Source organism: Lutjanus erythropterus, chromosome 4 (assembly GCF_056507025.1).
Source record: "Lutjanus erythropterus isolate fLutEry1 chromosome 4, fLutEry1.hap2, whole genome shotgun sequence".
Classification (NCBI taxonomy): Eukaryota; Metazoa; Chordata; class Actinopteri; order Lutjaniformes; family Lutjanidae; genus Lutjanus; species Lutjanus erythropterus.
In genome coordinates, this window is record NC_139320.1 from 42,125,542 (window position 1) to 42,148,771 (window position 23,230).

Genomic DNA, 23,230 nt, shown 5'->3' on the forward strand with positions numbered 1-23,230 from the left:
TGCTTCTCTTATGACTTCACAACTGGATATTGGCTGCCACCCCTCAGCTCTAAATCCTTGAAAAGCCTTTTTGTTGTCACAGTCACTCCAGCCAGGTGCCGCAGACTTCATTCTGATGTGAGGGACAGCTTACAGGATTTAGGAGTTGTCAAATGTAATTGTACAGAGCCAAAGACAAAATGACAGATTTTTTTTTTTTTATTCCCTCGCCGCCCCCTGGTCCTTTGGTCTAGTTTTGATTGTGCTGGTCGTGAGAGCCACGGGGTTTATGTGGACTTGTTTGTGCAGCCAATGTCATTCTTCACTGAGCTGTGTCACTATTACTGCCCTGTAAATGGATTTCACATGAAGAGGAACTTCAGCAAGCTGGGTCAATGACAAAGATGGTATCTGCACAGGTTGCCAGCATTCAAGTAGCCTGTATTAACAGGTTTTAAACTCACATTATTGAGCCACTGGCTCCCTGTTAAATAGCTAGTTCAGATTAATTTTAAGTGGGGCTGTATGAGGTACTCATCAAGAGTCAGTGTACAAACTACAGTCAGTTTGAGTACCTGTGTAGGAAGCTGAGCAATGTACTGCTGTGGACAGGGTCAGCAGCATATGATATTTTAGCCACTTATAAAAGGTCCACCTAAATTAATTTAAGAGTGCGCCATATTTTTACCACTTGGCCGTGCCATCAGAAATTATTGTTATGTAAGCCAGATACCACTCTCACCAAACCAACCAAAGACCATTGGTGAAATCAGACACATAATACGGGAGTTGCTGGTCCACTGCTGATCGGTTAGTATGTTAATACATATTATATGCTATATTTACAATATTTTCACAACTTTACCTTGCAGTCACGCAGCCTTTTCCGTCTGACGTTTCTGAAAACCGCCATCATATATGAGCCACATATCGCTCTCTCCAAACCAGCCAGACTCCATTGGCAAAATCAGTCATTCTACATCGCAGAACAATAGGAGTTGCTTGTCTACCACTGCCTCTATCTGTTACTTTGTTTGTTTTACAGCAAGATTTTGATGAATCTCTAACCCTTAAAAACAGTCTGGAGTCTGGTTAAGTGAGAGACAGGCAGCGAAACAGTAAAAACATATAATTTAGTGTACACTTCAGGGTCTTTTTTAGGTGTCTCAAATACATTTTGCTGCTGACCTTGTCCACAGCAGTATTAGTAATTGATCATATTTACGGGGTGGCCAGTTTCCTCTGACATCACACTCAGGGTTGGAGGCTCAAACGCTGTTATCAAAACAATAGTGTCGTACTGCTGTGTTCCAGGTGGTAGGTCAAATAAATGTACAAAGACAAATTGTTATAATTTCACAACTACCTGCTTTATCAGCAACTAAAAATGAAGCTGGATTGTGAAAATCTGCAGGAAAATCGAGCCAAAACAACATATTTGATAACCCGTTAGTTACTATTACACACCAGCTAACATTAGCGTTCAACCACCTCCTAGCTAACATTTCTGATAGTGTTTGATAGTGAATACAGTAGAGAAGGCATATTTAATTCTTCTGTGTTTCAGAATTAATTCATGCCTGTTAGGCAGACAGCACTGTTAGGAAGTGATTAATGCTAATGCTAGCTGTTGTCTGTAGCTAATGGGTTATCGGTGAAAATTGGGAATATTTCAAGCTAAAATAAAATAATCCATTAGCTACCGACAACAGCTAACAAGGAAAGGAACTAAAAAGGAAAATGGATTGTGAAAATCTGCAGGAAAATCGTACCATATTTCAAGCTAAAACAACATATTTCTTAACCAGTTAGCTACTATTAAACAACAGCTAATATTCGTAGCATTCAGCCATCTCCTTGCTAACATTACTTTCTGATAGTGTATACAATTTGAATTGTGTAAGGGAATTCTTATGTTGATATTTCACAGTTAATTCACACTTCTCCTATCATGTCTTCTAACACTATCAGACAGTAATACTAGCCAGGAAGTGGCTGAATGCTAATGTTAGCTGTTGTCTGATGGTAGCTAGTGGGCTATCAGATATGTTGTTTTAGCTTGAAATGTGGCTCCACGTCCCTCCAGATTTTTCACTTTCTATTATCTTTTCAGTTGCTGATCAATTGGGAAGTGTAAAAACAATAACGATTTGTCAGATTTTGCACAATATACGACTTATAACCTGAAACACGGCAGTATGATGTTATCCTTTTGTCTGTTTGAGAGATGAGAATGATGTCAAAGGAAAACAGCTGACGTGTGAATATGGTGAATTGCTTAGCTTCCCACACAGTACTCCTCCTGCTTCTCCAAACTGGGGACGTGCCAGCCGCCTTCTACTGTAAATTATATACTGACTATATGGATATTAAAGTACTTCATACAACACCACTTCAAAAAATCTGGACTGTCTCTTTAACCTTGGCCTTAATGTGCAGCAACAATACAGATTTTTACTGACGATGCAGTCGTGTCGTTGAGCCAGAAGTGGACAGCTGGGCTGTGTCAACCTTTCGGGTGTTATGTTACCTCAGAGAAAGACTCTTCTGACTGCTAATCTTTTATTAAGTAACACAGTCTGGGCTGTGACATTTACATACTCTCTCCCTGAGCCAATTAAGCCCTTGATGTGCTGGTTATTATCACCAGGCCAATAATGGAGATTAGCAAAAATCACCTCACATTCCGACCAACCGTGGCTTTTATCTTGTCGCGCTCTCAGAAGGTCATCGATTGCCATGATCCTTTTTCACAGTATGTGAGCGGTCTCACATCTTTGTCCTTTGTGCTCCTCCAGACCTGCGGGAGATAGTGTTCGTCCTCCAGAGTCAAAGCAACTCCTTCCATGTGAGGCAAGCAGAGAGACGGAGAGCAGATTTACTGAAGCAGGCACACAGTCTCACAGAGGTAAGATTCAAGCCATCCTCTCAGTCATACACACACACACACACACACACATGCTCTTATTTTGGCAGACGAAGAAGGAAGAACATGAAAGCTCACACAGATCTCAGAAGGAATATGTGAAGGTGACAATCATCACTAAATCGCACCTGAATAGGAGTTTTTGTAAACTGTGTATGTTTCCACATGGTGTCAGTACTGATTTTTTTTTTTAATGATTCAAAAACTTAACATTTTTTTAAAATTGGAAATTAATTTCAAAGAAACTGCAGGAGGAGCAACTCAGAATGCCACAAGTGGCCATAAAATGATTTAACTCCTCCTTCTGCAAGAAAAAAAACTGAAGCATCGGACACTGAGAACAATATTATCTATATTCAGTGTAGTATTACTTTACTGCTATATTATTGCCATATCGCATTTTTCCAATATGATGTGCAATATTACTTTTCAATATAAGGTGCAATATGATATTCATCTTGTTTCATCTCTACTACCACTACTTTTCATGTATAATATTATATTACATACATTAACGTGCAGTCATAGGAACCATGGAGGGCATTGGATTTTATTGCCCCTAAAGTTAAAGATAGGGGTACAATGCCATCCCAATCCTGAAAAAATGCAGTTGTAAAATTGCCAAAGACTAATACATTTCATTGGTGATTGAAAGAACCACAAATAAATTCGCAGCATGTCCTATTTTATTCTTTAATATTTAATTTACTTGATGAGGCGGAGTGTGTTTTGTTGCTCTTATGTGTTACTGCCGGAGCACACTGAGCATTTTAATTAATAGATTAACAAGCACAAAGCACCATGGATTCAAACTGGCTGTTTGACTGGTAATGCAGCTAGAACAGTGAGTTGAGGCTCTACCATCTCAATTAGACCAACACAGTGTGATGTCTGTAACCAGCTTTGTGTGAAAAGTTTAAACAGTATGGATGCAAAGTGTGCGCTGCGCTCTAACGAGGGATAAATTGCACTGGATTGAAGTTTGCTACCACATTTGGAATCTCAGACTAAACTCAAGGCTTCATTCATACGTTATCCAAAACACTTCTGGATCAAAGACTTGCAGAGCATATGAAGGATTTAACTTCAACAACTGGCTGTGCCCAAAATGCCCCTCACTGAAGACAGACCAAAATCTCCAGAGGAATTGTCTCACAACAAGTGAGTGAGAGCTTTTTTAGAGTTTTGCTTTTTAACTTTGAGTGATCATTAACTTTATTAGGCCAAATACATCCAACATCACAGTGCGCACGGTGCCAAACTTCTGCTGCAGCAGCCTCTGAGCGCAAGCAGAATATGGAATCTGTCTCGTTACTGTGAAAACACCAAAGGACTCACTTCAATGAATGTTGTTAGTTTATAACATGAAAAATTGTAAAATTTCACTTCCATGAGGCTGTTCAGGCAGACAGATCACGGTGGCATTACGTTCTCGCAGCTGTCGCAAAGGTCAGGCTGCACACAGTGTGCACAGTTTATATTATGTTCATTATCATGGTGATTAATGTTGAAATTGCATTCTTCTGCTTCAATAATCATTAAAACCAACAGATAAACCACTGAAGCGCTCAGGTTTTGAACCCACATACATTGGGATTGTGTGCTTCTGTTGCCAAGATCAAAAATGGATAATTTTTGAGAAAACCATCAATCCCTTCTCCTCATATCTGATCATCTAACATTAAATGGGCTACAGTTTTTGCCCCCCAATATTCAACCCAAGTTGGCACCCATGTGTGTAATATTACCTTTCATTATTATTATAATGTATCTTATACAATATTATCTTTAATATTGTGCAATATTTTAACTTTTTAATGATTATCATGTATAATATTAGGTCTGTTATCATTTTCAATATGTATATTATCAGGTGCAATAATTCTTAATATTACTTTTCAGTATCACTACCGATATTACTTTCAATGATATTGCCAATAGCACATTTCTATTTTAGTTTATTTGACCTTTTTTTAAGTTATGTTGTTTCTATTGTCATTCTACTTTATATATTATATTCTTTACTATATTTTATATTTCTATTTCTATTTAATACTCTGCTGTTTTCTATTGTTTTTATTCTGTGTTCTTGTAATCTTGCAGAATTTTCTTTGGGATTAATACATTTATTGTATCACATTGTATTGAATCTTACTGCTGATGAAAAACTTGTACTTCAGATCAGTCTTCAGCTTGTAAACAGAGTTACAGTTCATGCTAAAAGCTTTAAGACACAATGGAGACACTTATAGACAGTTCTGTACAGTATTTTTCATGTCACACAGAATCATGTATCATCGGGACACGAGACAGGAGGACGCATCATTACATACGCAGCAATGTCAAAAAGCTGTTAGGACTTAATCCGAGGCTCAGGATATCTGTGTACCTGACAGGCTGGCACTCCAAAGACAAAACATAAAACTTTTCTAACTTTCTGACTGCACTCAGGCCTCGCAGGTCAACCACATGTCAGGCTTAACTATATACCAGGCACTTATTAAAGTTATTAAATGTTGGCTTTACTCATTAATTCTTCAACACTTACCTTGCATATGTCATGATTACACTGCATAAAAAAAGGCTTTTTTTTTACACTATTACTCAATTCATTCACTTTAAATATTGAATGATGGTATGAAGAATTATTCATGGTCTCCCTCCAGATTAAACCTCTAAAGAACATTAAAGTCCGAAATATGAAAGCGTAGTTTGAAATATGCAGCTCCGTGTGACAGTAAATCATGTGCTTACTTATATTTTTTATGTATTTAGGAAACCCAGACATTTGTGCAGCTCTGATGTTCAGATATATATCGCTCCTCTCAACAAATCAGCCTCCTGTTTCTGGCCTCTCGTCAGTAAATTTTTAATGAGAAGCGACGATCATCCAAAGGCATATGTTCATCTAAATGAATACTATAAATCCTGCTTATAATTCAGATATTCAAAAAAAAGGCTTGAGGAAAGAATAAAAACAGCATTTTCCCCTGGGAGATCAGTGCAGTATTTCATGCAATTTGTAAAATTTCGGCAGGCACATCAGCATCATGACACAGAGCAGATTTACAGGTCAAAATGCCCTTTGCTTCCGTTCATTAAATCTCCTCAGAGCCAGATGAAATGTGCTGTAGTACATGGGTTATATTCCATTAAATAGTGAATGCAGCATCACTAATGACAATATAGCAGTAAGTTAAATGAGGAAACATCTCGCTGTGTTTCCTGTATCAAGAGACCAATTTAGATGTCTTGTCTGGGGTTTATATTTCTCTGGTCTTGGATTTGTCATTGTTGTTTTTGTCTCACTCTCTTTCCCACTGCTGGATGTCGCATCCCTTTTATCTACAGTATTGACTGACTGTACCAAACTAACACAGAGAAATATATAAATAATCACACTGAGTCATTATTTCTCTGTTTGGGCCGTTATTATCGTTTGAAAGTAATCTCAAAATATTTAGTGTGGCGCAGTGTTTGGACATCGTGCTCCTGGAAAAGCACTGGACATCATGTTGTCTTTGATTTCCAAACAGAAATCCTGAAATCCTACTCTCCACTTTAAAAGGGATAGTTCAGATTATTTGAAGTGGGGTTGTATACGGTACTTATTCATCCTCAGTGTATTACCAGCTGTTCAGAGGATGTCAGTCAGCTATTTGCTAATGGAGTCTGGTTGCTTTGGAGAAAGTGATAAAACAAGTGATATAATTTCAGTGTCCATTTGGAAAAGGTTGTCTGACAGCAAGTTAAGTGGTGAACAGCAGAAGCATGGACACACATTTTTTGGGGGGCAGGTGCTCAAGTGAATAAAAGGGCACTGCTCTCATTACTATCTTTAAAAAAAAAAGTACTGTTACACATTATGCCACCTCATTAATATTTATTTATGTCCAGTAGTGGAATGAAACTACACACATTTACTTAAATAATGTACTTAAGTACAATTTTGAGGTATTTATACTTGTGTATTTTGACTGTATGCCACTTTCTACTTCTACTCCACTGAATTTCAGAGGGAAATATTGCACTTTTGCTTTAGTTACTAGTTCTGTTATAAATTAAGATTTCTACACACAAAACATCATAAACAACAGTTTATAAAATATGATATTTTGTTATAGATTAAACAGCATAACAGTTTATACAAGCCGAAACCATTAGTTTGTTAATCAAGTAGTCAAATGACATAACATTAATAGCAAATTAGCTCAAATGCAGCTGTGCACATTACAACATGATTTGAACTGAGAATCCATGCCATGAACCAAATTTAAAAAGTAACATATAGAATTAGAAAAACAGGAAAAACAAACCCATCTGTGTATCTATGTGTGTCTGTGCCTGGGGAACAGTGTTGCCAGATTGGTTTGATGTTTTCCAGCCCAATAACTGCTCAAAATCCACCAAAACACAAAAAAACCCAAAAACACCCAAATGTTATATAAAACAGACAGTGCACATGCATTCATGCAACAGCAACAGTATTGTGGTTCATCACAATTTTTCAATTTGACATAATAAAAGCAATAATTCAAGTGTTAACAGGTGCGCTACAACACAGATGGGAGGCTACAATTCAGCCATAACAAAATATTTTCTATTTCTGCCCTCTGGCTTAAAAATGAAGAGAGAAAAATAAGCACAGGTCATAAAACAAAAATAATAGGTTTTATCTGACTTGGTAAACTTCAACAAGCCTTGACCGTATGCCAACTTAAAGTGTGCACTACCCCAGAGAGATCAGAAGAAAGAGAGAAGGAGGTACACACAATCCCATGTTATTATAAAACCAAACAAAAAATGACGTTGTAATGTTGGAAGCAGTGGGCTTTCTGTTACAATGAAAATACAAAAAAACAACAGCATGTGTGTGTTTCTAGCGTGAGCCACGGGTGGGTGGTAATGGTGATAACTCGTATCTCCTTACAGCAGAAAGAATAAATATGGTCATATCAAAGTTTTCAGTTGTCAAAGTATTTTTTATATACACATTTTTGAATATGTAAAAACCAGCCCAGCTCAGGGTAAACCAGCCAAAATCCTGTCAACCCACCCAAGCACGTTTTAACCTGTGCAGTGCAACCCAGAACAGTCCAATTGCGTGGAAAACACCTTGGCAACACTGGTGGTGAAAATATTCTGAGTATAGCACACAAAAACTGATATTGATTTTTGTTTTTTAAGGGGCTAAAATACATTTTTCTGCTGACCCTGCTTCTCCAAACTGGGGGGCAGCCGACTGTAGACGAGAGGGTGATACGAGAGTGGATTTACACTCCCGTCCCGTCTCCCTCCCACAAAAATACTCCTGTCCTGTGTCAATCCTTGAAGAATGATTCCCATCCCGTGCCCGTCAATCCAGCCCACGTACTTCATTTTCCACCTTTTTATACATAAAAAAAAGTGATCTATTGTTATTACAATTCCAGCTTCTGACTGCTACTGTTGACTTTTTTTGGTCCTGTCTCACTCCTGTGACAGGGAGTGAAGCTGACTTTCATCCTGCGGGAATACTGCAGGAATCCCATGGGAATCCTGTGATCCCCAAAAAACACCAGTCTCTCCTTGCATACTTGTCAACCCTCCTGATTTTCCCAGCCTGCCTCCTGCCTCTGTCCTCCAAGGATCCCAGTTTTCCTGTATTTCTCCCAATTTCTGACAAATTTTCACAGATTTTTGTACTTTTCATTATTACAACCTTTTTCTGACCTACAACTCTGAGGGTCTCCTGTGTCCACATGGACAACAGTACAGCTACACTAAACCAGACTCTCTAGGAAACAGAATTCCAGTTTCTTAAGGGAAAATTTTAAAAGAAAGGGGCATGCATTTTGTAAAATCTGCCATGTCAATTTTCTTTTAGGGGCAGGGCAAAAAACAAATAAATAAAAGAAAACTGATGAATTATAGTTTATACCAGAGACTCACCCAAGTTCATTCCTGAGTCTCTGTTTTTAAGGTCTCCGGGTTGGTAAGTGTGACTGTAGGTAAGACACTGACTACATCTAAGTACCTCATCCATCCCCACTTCAAAAAAACTCAGACTATCCCTTTAAAAAAAAAAAACAGTGTCCAAAATAAGAATTAGGCAACAGCTCACCTCCTCATTTTATCATTATTGAAATCTGATAAGTCAAATTTTGTCCAACTTTTGCAAGGATTGTTTAATGTTTCCTGTAATGAATAGTGGCATCAATTTGTGGCGGTAAATAAGATTTGTCATTGGAAGATTAAGTTACACTAATGGACATCAAACTTTATGAGATGAGACAGACTTTATGAATACCACATCATGTTGTGTTTGGATTTATGATCCAAGAGATGCCGTGCGTTTTAGTACATGTTGCATGCAATCACACAAACTAAAGTCCAGGGAGAATTTTAATCTGCAACTTCTGAAAGAGGCCGCAGTAAAGGTTTGACAGCTTTTCAAAGAGATATAGGACCCAACGCCTCATGATCAAAATGAGTTATGTTCAAAGAATCGGAGTGAATATACCTTTAGCCTCAGGTGTACCCATGAAGCACGCAGAGGGTGCAGGCTGTACCTCCACCAAGGCTGCAGAGTCCTCGAAATCATTATTTTTTTTACATTAGAAAATGTTAAAAAATTGAATTGAGTCTGGTTCCAGGTCTGTATGGGGGAAAGTTTTGACCAGAACTGAAATTAGAAAAGCTGAATATTCCAGCAACACATAGAAGTATAAAAAACACTTCACTATTACATTTCAGGATGAAAATGGAGAAAACATGAAGTTTATATAATAATTCTTAATTTTCCCCTTTTTGGGGCGGCACAGTGGTGCAGTGGTTAGCACTGCGGCCTCACAGCAAGAAGGTCCTGAGTTCGATCCCCCAGCTGGGACAGGGCCTTTCTGTGTGGAGTCTGCATGTTCTCCCCATGTCTGCGTGGGTTCTCTCCGGGTTCTCCGGCTTCCTCCCACAGTCCGAAGACATGCATGCTGGGTTAATTGGTGACTCTAAATTGCCCGTAGGTGTGAGTGTGAGTGGTTGTCTGTCTCTATGTGTCAGCCCTGCGATGAACTGGCGACTTGTCCAGGGTGAACCCCGCCTCTCACCCAATGTCAGCTGGGATAGACTCCAGCAGCCCGCGACCCTTTGGGAATAAGCAGTTACAGAAAATGGATGGATGGATGGAATTTTCCCTTTGAAATTTTCTGATACATGTTCTTATTTTCCTTTTTCTTTATACATTACAATTTAAGTTTTTACATTTAAAGGTCCAGTTTATACATTTTAGAGGGAATTATTGGCAGAAGATGTGAGAAATAGTATGTTCTTTAGTTCATTAGTGTATAATCACGTGAAAATAAAAATTGCTGTGTTTATGTTACCTCAGAATGAGATGTTTATATCTACAGAGGGCTTGTTGCCATGTTGCACCGCCATGTTTCTACAGTAGCTGAGAGTGACCAAACCAAACAAGGCCTAGATAAGAATTTTTATATTTTGCACATATGAAAGAAGAACCATGCCCTCATGCTGATTTAAAGGGCACAGTCTACGGTAATAAAAACGCAACGATTGTTATTTTCAGGTGACTATACACTAATGAAAACATAATTCCATATATATAATAACAGTTATAATTACATTTTTGCCATTTTCTGCCAATAAATCCCTGTAAATTTACACAAAGGACCTTTCAGCCTAGTTTTTTTTTTCTTTTATATTTAAGATCTTCTATTTTATATTAAGGACCTTAAATTTCACTGTAAGGTTTCTCAAATTACCATTTCACAATATCTTTTTGCCAAACTCAATTATCCTTTTTCAGTTTCCTTGTTGTTCTTAATTATGATTATCCTGAGTAATACAATATAGAGTGCCGGGTTTGTTTTTACTGTTATTATTTTAATTTTGGGTACAATTATCCCCCGTAGGTCTACTGATAAAGAAATATTATTAAGGATGCATGATATTGCGTATTTGGTGATATCTAATGTATTTTCCAACTCATTTTGACTGATTCCCAGTAGCAATATATATGCATGCTTTCTTTTTCCACCTAATTATAGAAAACATCAAGTCTTTCCTGAAGTGGTATTAACAGGTTATTATGCTTACTGATGCCCACTAGCAGATGCAGACATAAAATACAATGCTTTTTAAAATGTAAACACACACTGAGTAAATAAGAAAAACTGCTTTTTAGTTGGTGCCTGTTCCTCTTTGGTCTTTGCATATTTGTAATAATAATCTGGATTACAGCTCTTTAAGCTACAAGAGGGATTTTTTAACTGGTTTTGTAACAGTCTTAATTGATTACTGATGGCCCACACAAGTTAACAATACCATCTGCAAAAAGATTGGCTGTTTCTATATGGTTATTCTTAATAGCTGCAACTGGGTCTGATTCTCTGTGAAATCAGATTAAATCAATCTGAAATAAGCTACAGTGAGTAGAATGTTAGCCGGTTAAAAAGAAAGAGATTTCTTTTATGGAAATAATTTTATTTTCTATTTTATTTTTATGTTAGAGCCTCCAGAATCAACACAATATGAAAGTTCCTTATAGACTGTGCGTGCATTTTGGCAACAGAAGTAGCGGTCAACCCAGTCATCCAGACGAGTTATCAAACTACAAATGTCAAATTAAACATCTTACCAGCACCAAAGTCACCAGAATGTCTGGTTGTTACGTATACGACATGTCCAAATCAATATTCCACTTGTCGCCTTAAGTTGTACAGTATTCCGACAGGATCATGATCATTTCAGAGCAGTCAGTGGTGTCTATGGCTGCAAGATATTAAACATGTTGACTCGACTTAGTTCACATTCAAAACTGCCCGTGTTTGCAGCACCCACTGACAAGCTGTTGTGATCCGCTGTACTTCCATTTCCAAACTGCATGCACACCTTGCTCATTGTTTAACAAACTGTAAAAGAGTGTAAAGTAGCACTAAGACGGGCAATCAAATTTGTAATGTGGGAGTGATGTGATTTGGCTCCTCCTTACATGATCGACCCTGAGAAGTTATCACAAATTGCAACTTTGCTGTCCATTTCAGACATTTCAAAACCTCCACACCTTGTGTTGCATGCACATAATTAATGACTCATCTTATCGGCCTGTCATATTGACAGAAATGTTCATTTTGGGCCGTTAGGGTGTTTACTTTATTAGTCAATACCAATGACGTGGCAATATTATCATGCATCCCAAAACAATATGCTTGGTTTCCGTTTTCCATTAAAAAGCAATAAAAAAACACATTAGAAATACTAGTCACCAAAAACTGAATTGCTTGATTCTTAGAGGATGGTCCATCTGTACACAAACATTTAATTGTAAATTGTTTTTGAGATACTGTGCTAAACTAAGACTAGTAATTACCAGCTGTTGTGAAATCTGTGTCTGAGCTATGGCACATTGCTGGTGCAGGACTTCACCGAAAAAGAATGTAGCAATAAAAGAAAAGCAAAAAACTCTGATTACTTTAGTAACATGCAAGCATGAAGATGAGATTTAAACTCTCCTGTTCATCTTATTTACAACCACCCCCACCTTCTTAAGCCAAACATGAGTTACAACCAGCCATCCAGCACTTCACTCCCACCTCCGAGGCACAACACACACAAGCTTATATTCTGCTACTTAACAGTCTTAGAGGGTGTTCCTGGGTAGTGAAGGAAAAAAGATCAAAGGCAAATCATACAAGAGATTTGCTTAGTTTGTAGCTGTTAAACAGGTCTGATGTACAGTATGGAAATCTTTGCGCAAAGCCCTTTAATGTCTTTAAAATGCTGTATCTTGAAATAATTTTGCAGAAAGACAGAAAGATAAAATAACCTTTGATTTCTAGCCCTACTTAAAAAAGGTGGTTCAGGTTTTGGAAACTATTGCAATCCAGTTATATTTGGACTTTCTTCTCTATAGGTCAGGAAAAGGGGCAAAAAAATGACCAGTGTTCTGGTTAAAATCATTGTAATACAAAAATATGTGATTTAAAGCTTCTTAAACGATTCAATGCTGACTTAGTGTCACTAAATATGTGAAATTTCAGGCCAACATCAGTGATAAGGTGAAGATTTATGACCTAATCACTGTAACTCTGAGATGGAAAGCGCACGCAGTATCAGTATTTCTGTCTCCGAGCCTTTTTCATCCTCAGCAGATATTTTCTGTTTCATCCTCGTCTGACTGTGGAAGGTTTTGTGATATCCACAGATTTACACAGACAGGAACTTGTGTATTCTATGTGGCTGCTTGCAGCCCATGTTCCTGCAGTCTGACATTCTGCCTTCTGGGGGGAATTCACATTACATTTATATAGTATTTTTGTCGTTTAGCCGATGCTCATATCCACAGAACGCAGCAGAAGAGATTAAACTCAGAAACCTTGAACAGCAGTCGTGAAATGCACCATGTTTTTTAAATACTTTCTCATGCATCACCCATATTATTTTAGCAATTTATGTTTTTACAGAGACATTGTGATGAAAATATTTTAATATGAAGTACTGGGGACACTTTACAGAAACTTCCTTCAACCCTAAATCTTAAGATGGCAAAAATGTAAGAAATGAAGCAAACCCTGACAAAGTTTAAGTTGTCTTTTCTTATCTTACTTTATTCCATCTCATGTCAGGTTAGGAAATCATAAAGACTAAAAAAAGCATCAGTCCATCTAGCAAATGTTAGTCTTCGCAGTATCCAGGGTCCATTATGTTACAGCAATAAAAGACCATCTGTACAAATTAAACAAGTTAGTGAACCTTTAGCCACTTTAGCCATGTTTGCTAACAGTATTAGAGTTGCATTGATTAATGAGTCTTAGTCTATTTAATTCTTCACCAACTATTGATAATCAATTAACCCTTTTGAGTCATTACAAATTCTTTGATTTCAGTTACCTATACTATTAGCAAGGATTACCATTAGTTACTGCTAGCGAACACTACCATTAGCCACCGTTAGCGAACACTACTGTTATCCACTGTTAGAACATTACTGTTAGCTACAGTTAGTGAACACTACCCTTAGCTACTGTCTACTGTTACATAATGTTAGCAAAGATTACTATTACTTACTGTTGGCGAACACTGCCATTAGGCACTATGAGAAAACTAAAATTAGCTACACTAGAGAAAACTACTGTTAGCTATTGTTAGAGAAACTACCATTAGGTACTGTTAAGGAAATCTACAATTAGCTACTGTTGCAGAAAACTACCTTTAGTTGCTGTTAGTGATCACTAACATTAACTACTGTTAGTGAAAACTACCATTAGGTATTGTTAGAAAAAACTGCAATCAGCTACTGTTAGTGAACACTACCATTGGCTACTGTTTACCGTTACTGTTAGCAGACATTACCGTTAGCTACTGTTAGTGAACACTACCAGTAGCTACTGTTTACCGTTACTCACTGTTAGCAGACATTACTGTTAACTACTGTTAGTGGACACTACTCTTAGCTACTGTTAGAGAACAAAGCCGTTAGCTACTTCATGTTAACACTACCATTAGCTGCTGTTAGAGAACGCGACCATTAGCTTGGTTAGTAAGTTACTACTACAAGTAGTAAAAGTTAGCACAGCCTAATGGTTACCCTAAATTTAGGAGAGTTTAAGATTTTGGGATTCCAATCTTAAATTATAGGAACATTTACTTAGGAACTGTTCATCTATGTTTTTTTTCCTAAGGTCTCTACCGTAATTACCATGATTATCAAACAGTTAGCATGGTTCTGCAAGTGAGGAAGTCTCTGTTCTACATGCAGCCCTGGTCTTCAATTCAAGACATTTGGCTGTCAGTGGCTTGACTTTATTGGCCATCAAATATGTCATTTCTGACCGCGGCTCATCACTGAATTGGTTTGGACAGGTGGGCCGCTCTCTCTTCAGCCTTCCCTCCGGCCCCTCCTATGGTTAAAAATCATAGGCTCCTTTCCCTCCTCGACAGCCAGGTCTCAGTGACCCCCATCTTCTCCCAAGTCACCGAGCAATCAGTGTCCTATTCGTTGCAAGCATGTCCACACGAGGACCTGCTCTTATCTGTTGATTAGGAGTCTGCCGCTTGCAATAGCCATAAAAGAATCAGCCTCTTCTTCTGCCTCCTTTATCACAGGAATGTCAATGGTGCTTTGAGGCAAAAGCTCTGTTTTTTTCAGACCGCATTATTATCTGAAGACCATGTGTCTTCTTTTCTATTTAACTTTTCCGTAAAGTTAAATAGAAAAGTACTTATTCTTTCGCAACGTTGGTGTGAATGTCAAGTAGAGAGTGGTTTAATAAAACATGGTAGGTGTCATTATACCATTAGCTCTAAGATAAAGCTCATATTAGACGAGAGCTAACAAACCTCCGCTGACTAATGTGGTTTAATAAGTGTAAACAGCGTCGGCCTCATCGCCTAAATCAAACAGGCTGCCGTTAGACAGAATGGCTCAGAGGAGACTGTTCCCCCTGACTTCCCGCATGATGAGTGGACCGTGCAGTAATGAACCACAGGGTCTTACGCTCTGCTGCTTTGTTTTCCTCGCTGTGTGAAACATCGGCTCTCTCAGACAATCCTCACACACCTTCCACTCTCTCCGTCCTCACTGCAGATTTTTATTTCTTTTTTTTTTTTTTTTTTGCTGAAACAGATTTCCTCTCATTTGAAAGCGATTGTGTGCACTGCCCATGTCCTGAAATACCCTGCGCTTGTTTCCAGTGATATTTCTGTCTTCTAACAGTTTATTTCTTAGTGTAAGGACAAGCAAGAGCACAAACCCTGAGGGCAATATGGGTTTTGAAGGATCAAACCAGTGTCTTTGCAAGTTTTATCTCTGTAAAGGATAAGACTGTATTATTCTGTTTTTTTCTTGAAGACTGAAAAGCCCAACAACACGTAAAGTCAAGGTCAGGCTACACAACAGGAGCACGATAATAGCCCAGACCAACAGATGTTGGGAACAAAAATGAGACTTATTTGTGATATTGGGCGTCGGGTGCAACAATTGCTCATTTTATCTTGTGCGGTTTGTCATAGTGAAACATAAGTATTTTGCTTTCTAAACAATTTCTACATTGTGTTGTGCCACAGGCAAGAAGAAATGATGTTTTATTTCATTTCACAGACCTGTGATCATTTGAATATCACCCCCTGGCCAGGAGCATTATACAAAATTAATCGCGCCTGTGAGGGCGACGTCACAGTCAGCCTCTGCACACTGTATGGATGTATGCTGTGCTGACTGTCAGGAGGAAAAGAGAAGTGCCCACGCTCACTTTCATTCATAAAAGTGTCTCCTTGTTGCTGTCAGGTGGAATAGCAAAGTAATTCCCTGACACTTTAACATTGATCTACCATACAGAGGCTACACAAGACGGCCAGATTGGTATTGACATGTAGTCTGCCATGTTGTCCAACCAAGTCACAGAAAGAATTTATGACTCTTTGATTACAAATGAGACACTCGGCCCATTTGCACTAAAATGGGATCTGTATCCAGATATGTATCTGGATAACAGACTGAACCGGCCGTTCACAAACTTAAAAATGCCCAATTTTAAATCTGGAAGTCTTCTGAGGTCCACCCAGACCTGTAATGACAACTCAGATCAACACACGAGACTGATTGTTCTAATGACCAGATATAAGATACGCCACTGGTGTTTATATGACGGGTCACCAAATGTATTATAACACATAACTGAAATCTCATGACTGCATTTTATTAGTTCTGATTACTAAAAAAGAATCTTCAATATTTTATGGTAATTTTAAACTTTTAAACTGAAAACTAAAAACATCTTATTTATTGAATTTTGATGACCTGTGAAGGCCCACCTGCAGGGTCTTGCCTTTGTAAGATTACAAGATTGAATCTCTGCCCTCCAGAGCAAAGCATGCACACAAGTTATTTGAAGTGGCAGCAAATCATCCAAGACATACTTAGAAAATCACAGTTTTGTGAGTTGTTGAGTCAGGGGAAACTTTATAAACTTTGTGAAAGGCCATCTGTGACAAATTCCTAATTATTTGTCCCCTCTTCTAAATTCAGCATGTTTTTTTGTTTTTTTTTTTGTTTTTTTATTTATTGTTTGTTTTACGGGACAGTCTCTAGTCATTGACTGTCCGAGAGTTAGCTAGATAGCTAAATTTCAGCACCAGTCAAATCCACACAGAGTGATGGCATCAAACGTTACACTTCAGACAGGTTAACAGAGATTAAAACATTACATAGTACAAAGCTAAAAAATAGCACATTGCATCATACAAAAACAGACAAACACATACAGTCTTTATTTGAAATGAGACAGGACTGAGTTAGCCAGTCATAGATGCTAGACATTGCTGCCTAACTTAATGCCGTCTGCTGTTTTGTCTTGTCTCAAAAAAGAGAGGGGCCCAGGATGGATCCCTGGGGAACACCCATGTCTCTATGAATTATATCTTGTCAGTTGGTCCTGGTGTGTAGCAGTACCATTGTGTAGGCTAACTCTGTAACCAGTGGTGGACAGACTACTGAAAATCTGTACTCAAGAACAAGTAAAGTTACATTACTGGAATATTACACCAGTAAAAGTAGTGGTGTTAGGAAAATACTCAAGTAAAAGTACAAAGTACTTGTCTCAAAAATGACTGAGAGTAAACGTTACTTTTTAACCACTGACGTTTAATACGTTATCAACAGCAGACATTCAATCAAAGAGGTTCCTGTTTCTCCAAATCTTCAATCTAAATTATTCCAAACTTCCTCTCTCTGTTCTGATCAGTGGTCACAGTCACCTCCCCAAACAAGGGCCGCAAATTTTCAGTTTTCCTTAACCATTGAAAATGTTAACAGTTAATCATTACTAATGTATAAGATACAAATGACATTTTTTGGTTTGTGTGTTTTTTACTTTTTTCTCATTTTTATTTGTTTTCTGTTTTGTCTTTTTAAGCTTTAGTTTCCTAACTCAACAAATGGCTTTACCAGACAAAACAATGTCGAATGAGGTGCAATCACTGCCATTTCTGGACTATAGATTAAATACTTTATTTTTAATTGGTGAAATTCTCAATACCAATCAATTGATTAATGATTAATCATGAATATCCTTGCTCCAAGCCTGTGCTGCTGCGGCCTTTAGTTTTTCGCCCATATGTTGTTTTCATCGACCTGTTTGCAATCATACCTTATTGGCCACAAAAATGCAGATGACAGATTTGGATATTAATTCAACTGGTACTCAGTACTCAATTACAGTTTTGAAAGGAACTACGTAGATTACATGGCTTAATGAATACTTAAGAACAAGTAAAAGTGCAGACTTGAAAATCTACCCATACAAGTACACAAAAAACTCTATTGAATTACAGTAACTTGAGATTTGTAATTAGTTACTTCTACCCCTATCTTTAACTACATACATCTTATGTCTTGTTAACAGCAGAACAGCCTCATATTCTTGCATCTCGCTGTGTTTTTCATGTAGTTTTGTTAAATAACTCATCTTTTCATGGCTCAGAATAGATGTATAATCAGTAAATAGAGGGTTACCTCTGAGGGCAGTCTGTTTTGGTCCAGTTGTTTTCACACCTGATGTGGACTCCATGACCTGAGCTCCAGACCTGCTTTTTAACTGGACTTGAGCACAGTTAGTTTATCTGTGCGGTGTTAATACTAATCAAATGAACTGGACTTTGAGGTCACTGATGTCAAAGCCCCCTCAGACTTCTCATTTGCTTGCTCTCTAAATTGGAACAACAACCTGTATTTAACGTTTGCTAAAAGTTAATAGCCGTATGAATGCCAGCAGACTGAACAGATTACATTTAAACCTACCTAGGATCCAAACACCTTCTGAGCCAGGCCACCTCCAGATGTTCAGGCAGATCTGATCAGATTTTCCATCACAAAACATTTACACCTTGCTTTAACATTCCCTTGATTTCCTTATCTGGATAATTTGTCTGCGTACAGGTCGCATTTTAAAACCAGGTGTGAGTGGGATCGCAGTGACCATTGCAAAAGACAAAAACATAACAGCCTGTAGTCTGATCAAGGGCTGTATAATTAATCACAGTCACAATGAAATGGCAATATGGTCAAGTGTAATATCCAAATCGCAGAAGCAGAAATTGCAAATTGCAATTTTTTGAAAAAGGAAAAATGTGTGAGAAAACAGCATCATAACGAGGTGCTGTAGAGCTGCAGAGATGACCTGGTCTAAAAATCTTTTTCTCCAGATGAAAGAAAACATGTTTGTTTGGTACAGACTTCAATAAATATCACATCATCATGATTTTAATAGTTTTTTTCAGTGAACATGAAACTTGTAACACTGATCATTTCCATTAATCGTATCGAAATTTCAGTCAAAATATTTGCAATTTGACTTTATAGTGGGGGACTATTTTTGCTGCAGATTAAAACACACACACAACAGGACATACACGCAACAAAAAATATTAACACTTTTGTTTTTACTCCTATTTTTTATAAGTTAAAGAAAAGTCCTTCACAGATGTGTAAAAATCCATGTTAGTGAGGACTTCCTTTACCAAGATGCATCACCTGACAGGTGTGTCATGAGCAGATGCTGGTTAAACAGCAGGATTATTGCACAGTTGTGTCTTTAACTGGTCACAATAAAAAGACTCTAAAATGTGCAGTTTGATCTTAAAAAAAAACACTAATTAGGGAATTCAGGTGGATTTGAGAGAATTTTTTCACTTCACTTCTTCACAAATGAGAGGAAAAACAAAAGTGTTGCGTTTTTTGTTTTTGTTGAGTGCAGTATTGGGGTTCAAAATAAAGTACAGTGTTCATGTTCATCAGCATTTGGAAACATGTTTTTGGACAGCGGTAGAGATCTGTGGTACAGCTGCAATGATTAATTGATTTTTGATTAATCAGTTAATAACGGTTATTAAATTAATCACCAACTGTTTTGATAATCGATTTATCAGTTTGAATAATTTTTTAAGAAAAAAAGCTAAATTCCTCTGACACCAGCTTCATAAATGTGAATTTTTGGGTGTTTATTTACTGTTTTGGGTTTCTTTACTGACTGACCAACATTTTTCACAGTTTGCTGCCATATTAATGACCAAACTATTGATCGATTAATTGAGGCAGAAATCAGCCCCTTAATCGACTATGAAAATAATCGTTAGTTGCAGCCCTGATCTGTGGCCCGTCAGACTCTGAACACGGAAAATGCTTGCAGGATAAATTTATTGTTGGATTTGGTCTTTTCATTGGATTTGTCGGCATTTAGAAGAATAAACTCTGTGTTCATTGTTGTCAGTGTTGCACAATATTACTGTGAGGGCAAGCAGCGCTGATTTTTCCAATTGCATTAGCATCCAATGATAATGTTATGTCCACACAAACAAAAGCAGACTTGAAGTTCACTGTGAGGGATTGAACAATCCAGGCAGGATTTAGCTCTCAAGAATCAACTGATTTTCCTATTTTACAGACATAAATAGGAAACTGCATGGCTGCGTAGAGTGGTAGAAAAATCTATTCAAAAATTACACCAGTCTGGGCTGCAAAATGGCCAGCCTTAATGGTTTAATGCAGAGTGTATGTGATTTGTAGTAAATGGGCTAAAACAGACTGGGACCGGCATGGTCCAGAACTGGCTCATTAGCATTGATCAAACCATTGACTTTGCACTTACAGGACGGTCTTTCTGAATACCCAGCCACCCTCTGGTTCTTCACTGCAGAAAAGTTCTTTTTTTATTGTCTTCAGCTTTGTGTTGTACAGTTAATAAACATCACTGTATCTCTGGTTTTTGTATTGTTTCTTGCAGAAACCACCGGTGGTTTTGCTTCTTCACAGTTTATCAGATAATGAAGGAGACTGGAGTATCCTTCCTCTGCTGCCTTAGTAAGTATCTCTAAACCCTCAGGACTGAGCGAGCGTTTGATTAACGAAACATTTAAACATCAGACACATTATGTTTACCTACAGTTTATATTGTCAAGGATATAATTTGGTTTTGAGGACATTTTGTTAGCCATGTTGTAAAGGAACAGTTCACCTCAAAATCGAAAACGCGTATTTTTCCTCTGGCCTGTAGTGCTATCTATTCTTTAGATAGAGATTTTCTTTATGTGATTTGCAGCATTTTGAAAATATCAGCCATAGAGATGTCTGCCTTCTCTCCAATATAATAGGACTAGATGGCACTCAGCTTGTGGTGGTTAAAGCAAAAAAAAAAAACATTTTAGCAATGTCTCTTTCCTCTTTTCATGACCTGTTTACTCAAGATAATCCACAGACCTTGTTGTGAGCAGTTTTCTCTTTCAACCTCTTTCACAAATACACCGCAATCATATAGGACTTACCTGGTGGTGCTGTATGTGTGAACAGAAATGTCTGCATTTCGTGGACTGTACTGCTACCTGCTAGCTCCTCATAGTCCAGAGTAAGTATGCACGATGTGCAGCTTCCTTCCTGTGAAGATACCGAATAGTTTCATACAGACTATCTGCCGATTACTATCAGCCTACATGAGTCCAATATTTTTTAACTCATCTTTTTGTGCTTTTCTTCATCATCTGTGATGTGAATACGGTCAGAAAAGCAACGCACCGTGATGTATCTCTTCTGCTGGGTAGCAATAATGTCATGTCTTCACCATCCTGGAAAAAAAATAATTGCTGCCATGTCAGCACACTGCAGTGAGCTAATTTCTACATCTATCAGCCTTTTCTGTTTCCATCACAATTTGCTAATTTCAAGTCTCTGTATTGACATCAGTGCAAAAACAGTCACCATTACAGATAATTTATCTTCTTCCTGCATCCTATATAGGCACTGCTCTTCCTCTTAACCATACGGATTATTTCCAACATGTGTGAACACAACTGATACGGACAATCTCCTCATGCGTGCTGCATTCAGATGATGTCCGAATGATGCAAAAAGAAAGCAGTTCTGGTAGATTCTACTATAGAAAGAAACTAGTTCCTACATGAAACTGCTCACAACAAGGTGTGTGAATTATTTTGAGTAACCAGGTCATGATTTCTAGGGACACTTGTGTTGAATTTTTCAAATATATTTTTTGTGCTTTAAGTACCAGAAGTCAAGTTTCATTTAGTCCCATTATACAGGAAAGAAGGCAGACATCTCCGCAACACACACCAGAACAATCTAGATGGATAAATAGCACTACAGGTAAGGAGAAAAATAAACTATATTTTTGATTTTGGGGTGAATTGTCCCTTTAAACAAACATCAGAAACATTTTGTCTCCCTACAGTTGTGATTTTAGAGGTTGTATTTTGTTTTTGAGGACGTTTGTTACCCACTTTTTAATGCTACAGATTGCTTTTGGAGCGATTACTGCTACAATAACTGTGATTGATTGCTGCACATTATGATAAATGCCTTCCTAATGTGTCTATAACTGTGACAATAAGCCTCTTACCGCAGTTGTCCAGCGGTTTGAACAGCACGATAATGACATTAGTCACAGTCGTCTACATGATTGGGCCTTCTCAAAAATCCAATATGTGTCCAGTAATTGTTTTTTTTTTGGTCAGATGTGAAATAACATTTGAATCTGTTTTCTGCTTCCACCGTAAAGATTCAGATCAACAAAAAAGCACCCAGATCATTACTGAGCCGCCCTCCCTGAGAGAAGTCTGTGTGCTTGTGAAGTTTTTTTGTCTTTCTGCCCTCCAGGGAGAACTGTGTTGCCGCCTTGATGTGACTGGGTCAGGAGCCTCAGTTAGATAGTTCCTCAGACTGGAATGATTTTTTTTTTGTTTTGTAGTTTTATCTGTGCATGGCAATGTTCCATTTATTCTTATTTTATTATTCAACTCCAGTTTTGATGATACTTTATCTTTTTTGTGTGTCCTCAGCTTATCGCGCTCCTTCGGGAAAAACTCATCCTGGATTGTATTTCTTGAGGAGGAAACAAATATGAAGATGACGAAGCTTGTGCAAGTCCTTGCAAAATATGACAAGAATAAAGTAAGTATATAAATTATTCCTTCTAAACTTCCATCTCTCTCTGCCCAGCGCTGTCTCCTAGAAATTGCAGTCATATACAGTTAATTTGCAACAGCAAATCTGTTATGACAACCAAAATACATTTTCTATCAACATAATGAAAAAATTTTGTTAATTAAATGCAAACTATGCAGGATTTTCCCAAAGAACAATGCATAGACTCGTACAAAAATAATCCCGCTCAATTATCATCCCACAAACCACCAGAAGTGTGTCAGCGCCTGCATCCGCAGAGACCCCGTCCTCCGCCCGTACCTTCATATTTTCTCATTTGTCGGGCCTTGAAAATCTTGGACAAAAAGCAAATAAGGCACCGTATTTGCCACATTTTAAATAAA

The 23,230-nt window shown here is 37.8% G+C and overlaps 1 protein-coding gene across 1 annotated transcript in view; it reads left to right on the forward strand.

The window, feature by feature from the left end:
* The window catches only part of b3glcta (beta 3-glucosyltransferase a), a 139,350-nt gene that overhangs the window by 65,704 nt on the left and 50,416 nt on the right, over nucleotides 1-23,230 (forward strand). The window contains exons 4-6 of the mRNA XM_084718025.1: nucleotides 2,778-2,887; nucleotides 20,677-20,753; nucleotides 22,742-22,853. Of these exons, the coding sequence (XP_084574151.1) occupies nucleotides 2,778-2,887; nucleotides 20,677-20,753; nucleotides 22,742-22,853 (299 nt within the window). The remainder of the gene's footprint in view (nucleotides 1-2,777; nucleotides 2,888-20,676; nucleotides 20,754-22,741; nucleotides 22,854-23,230) is intronic.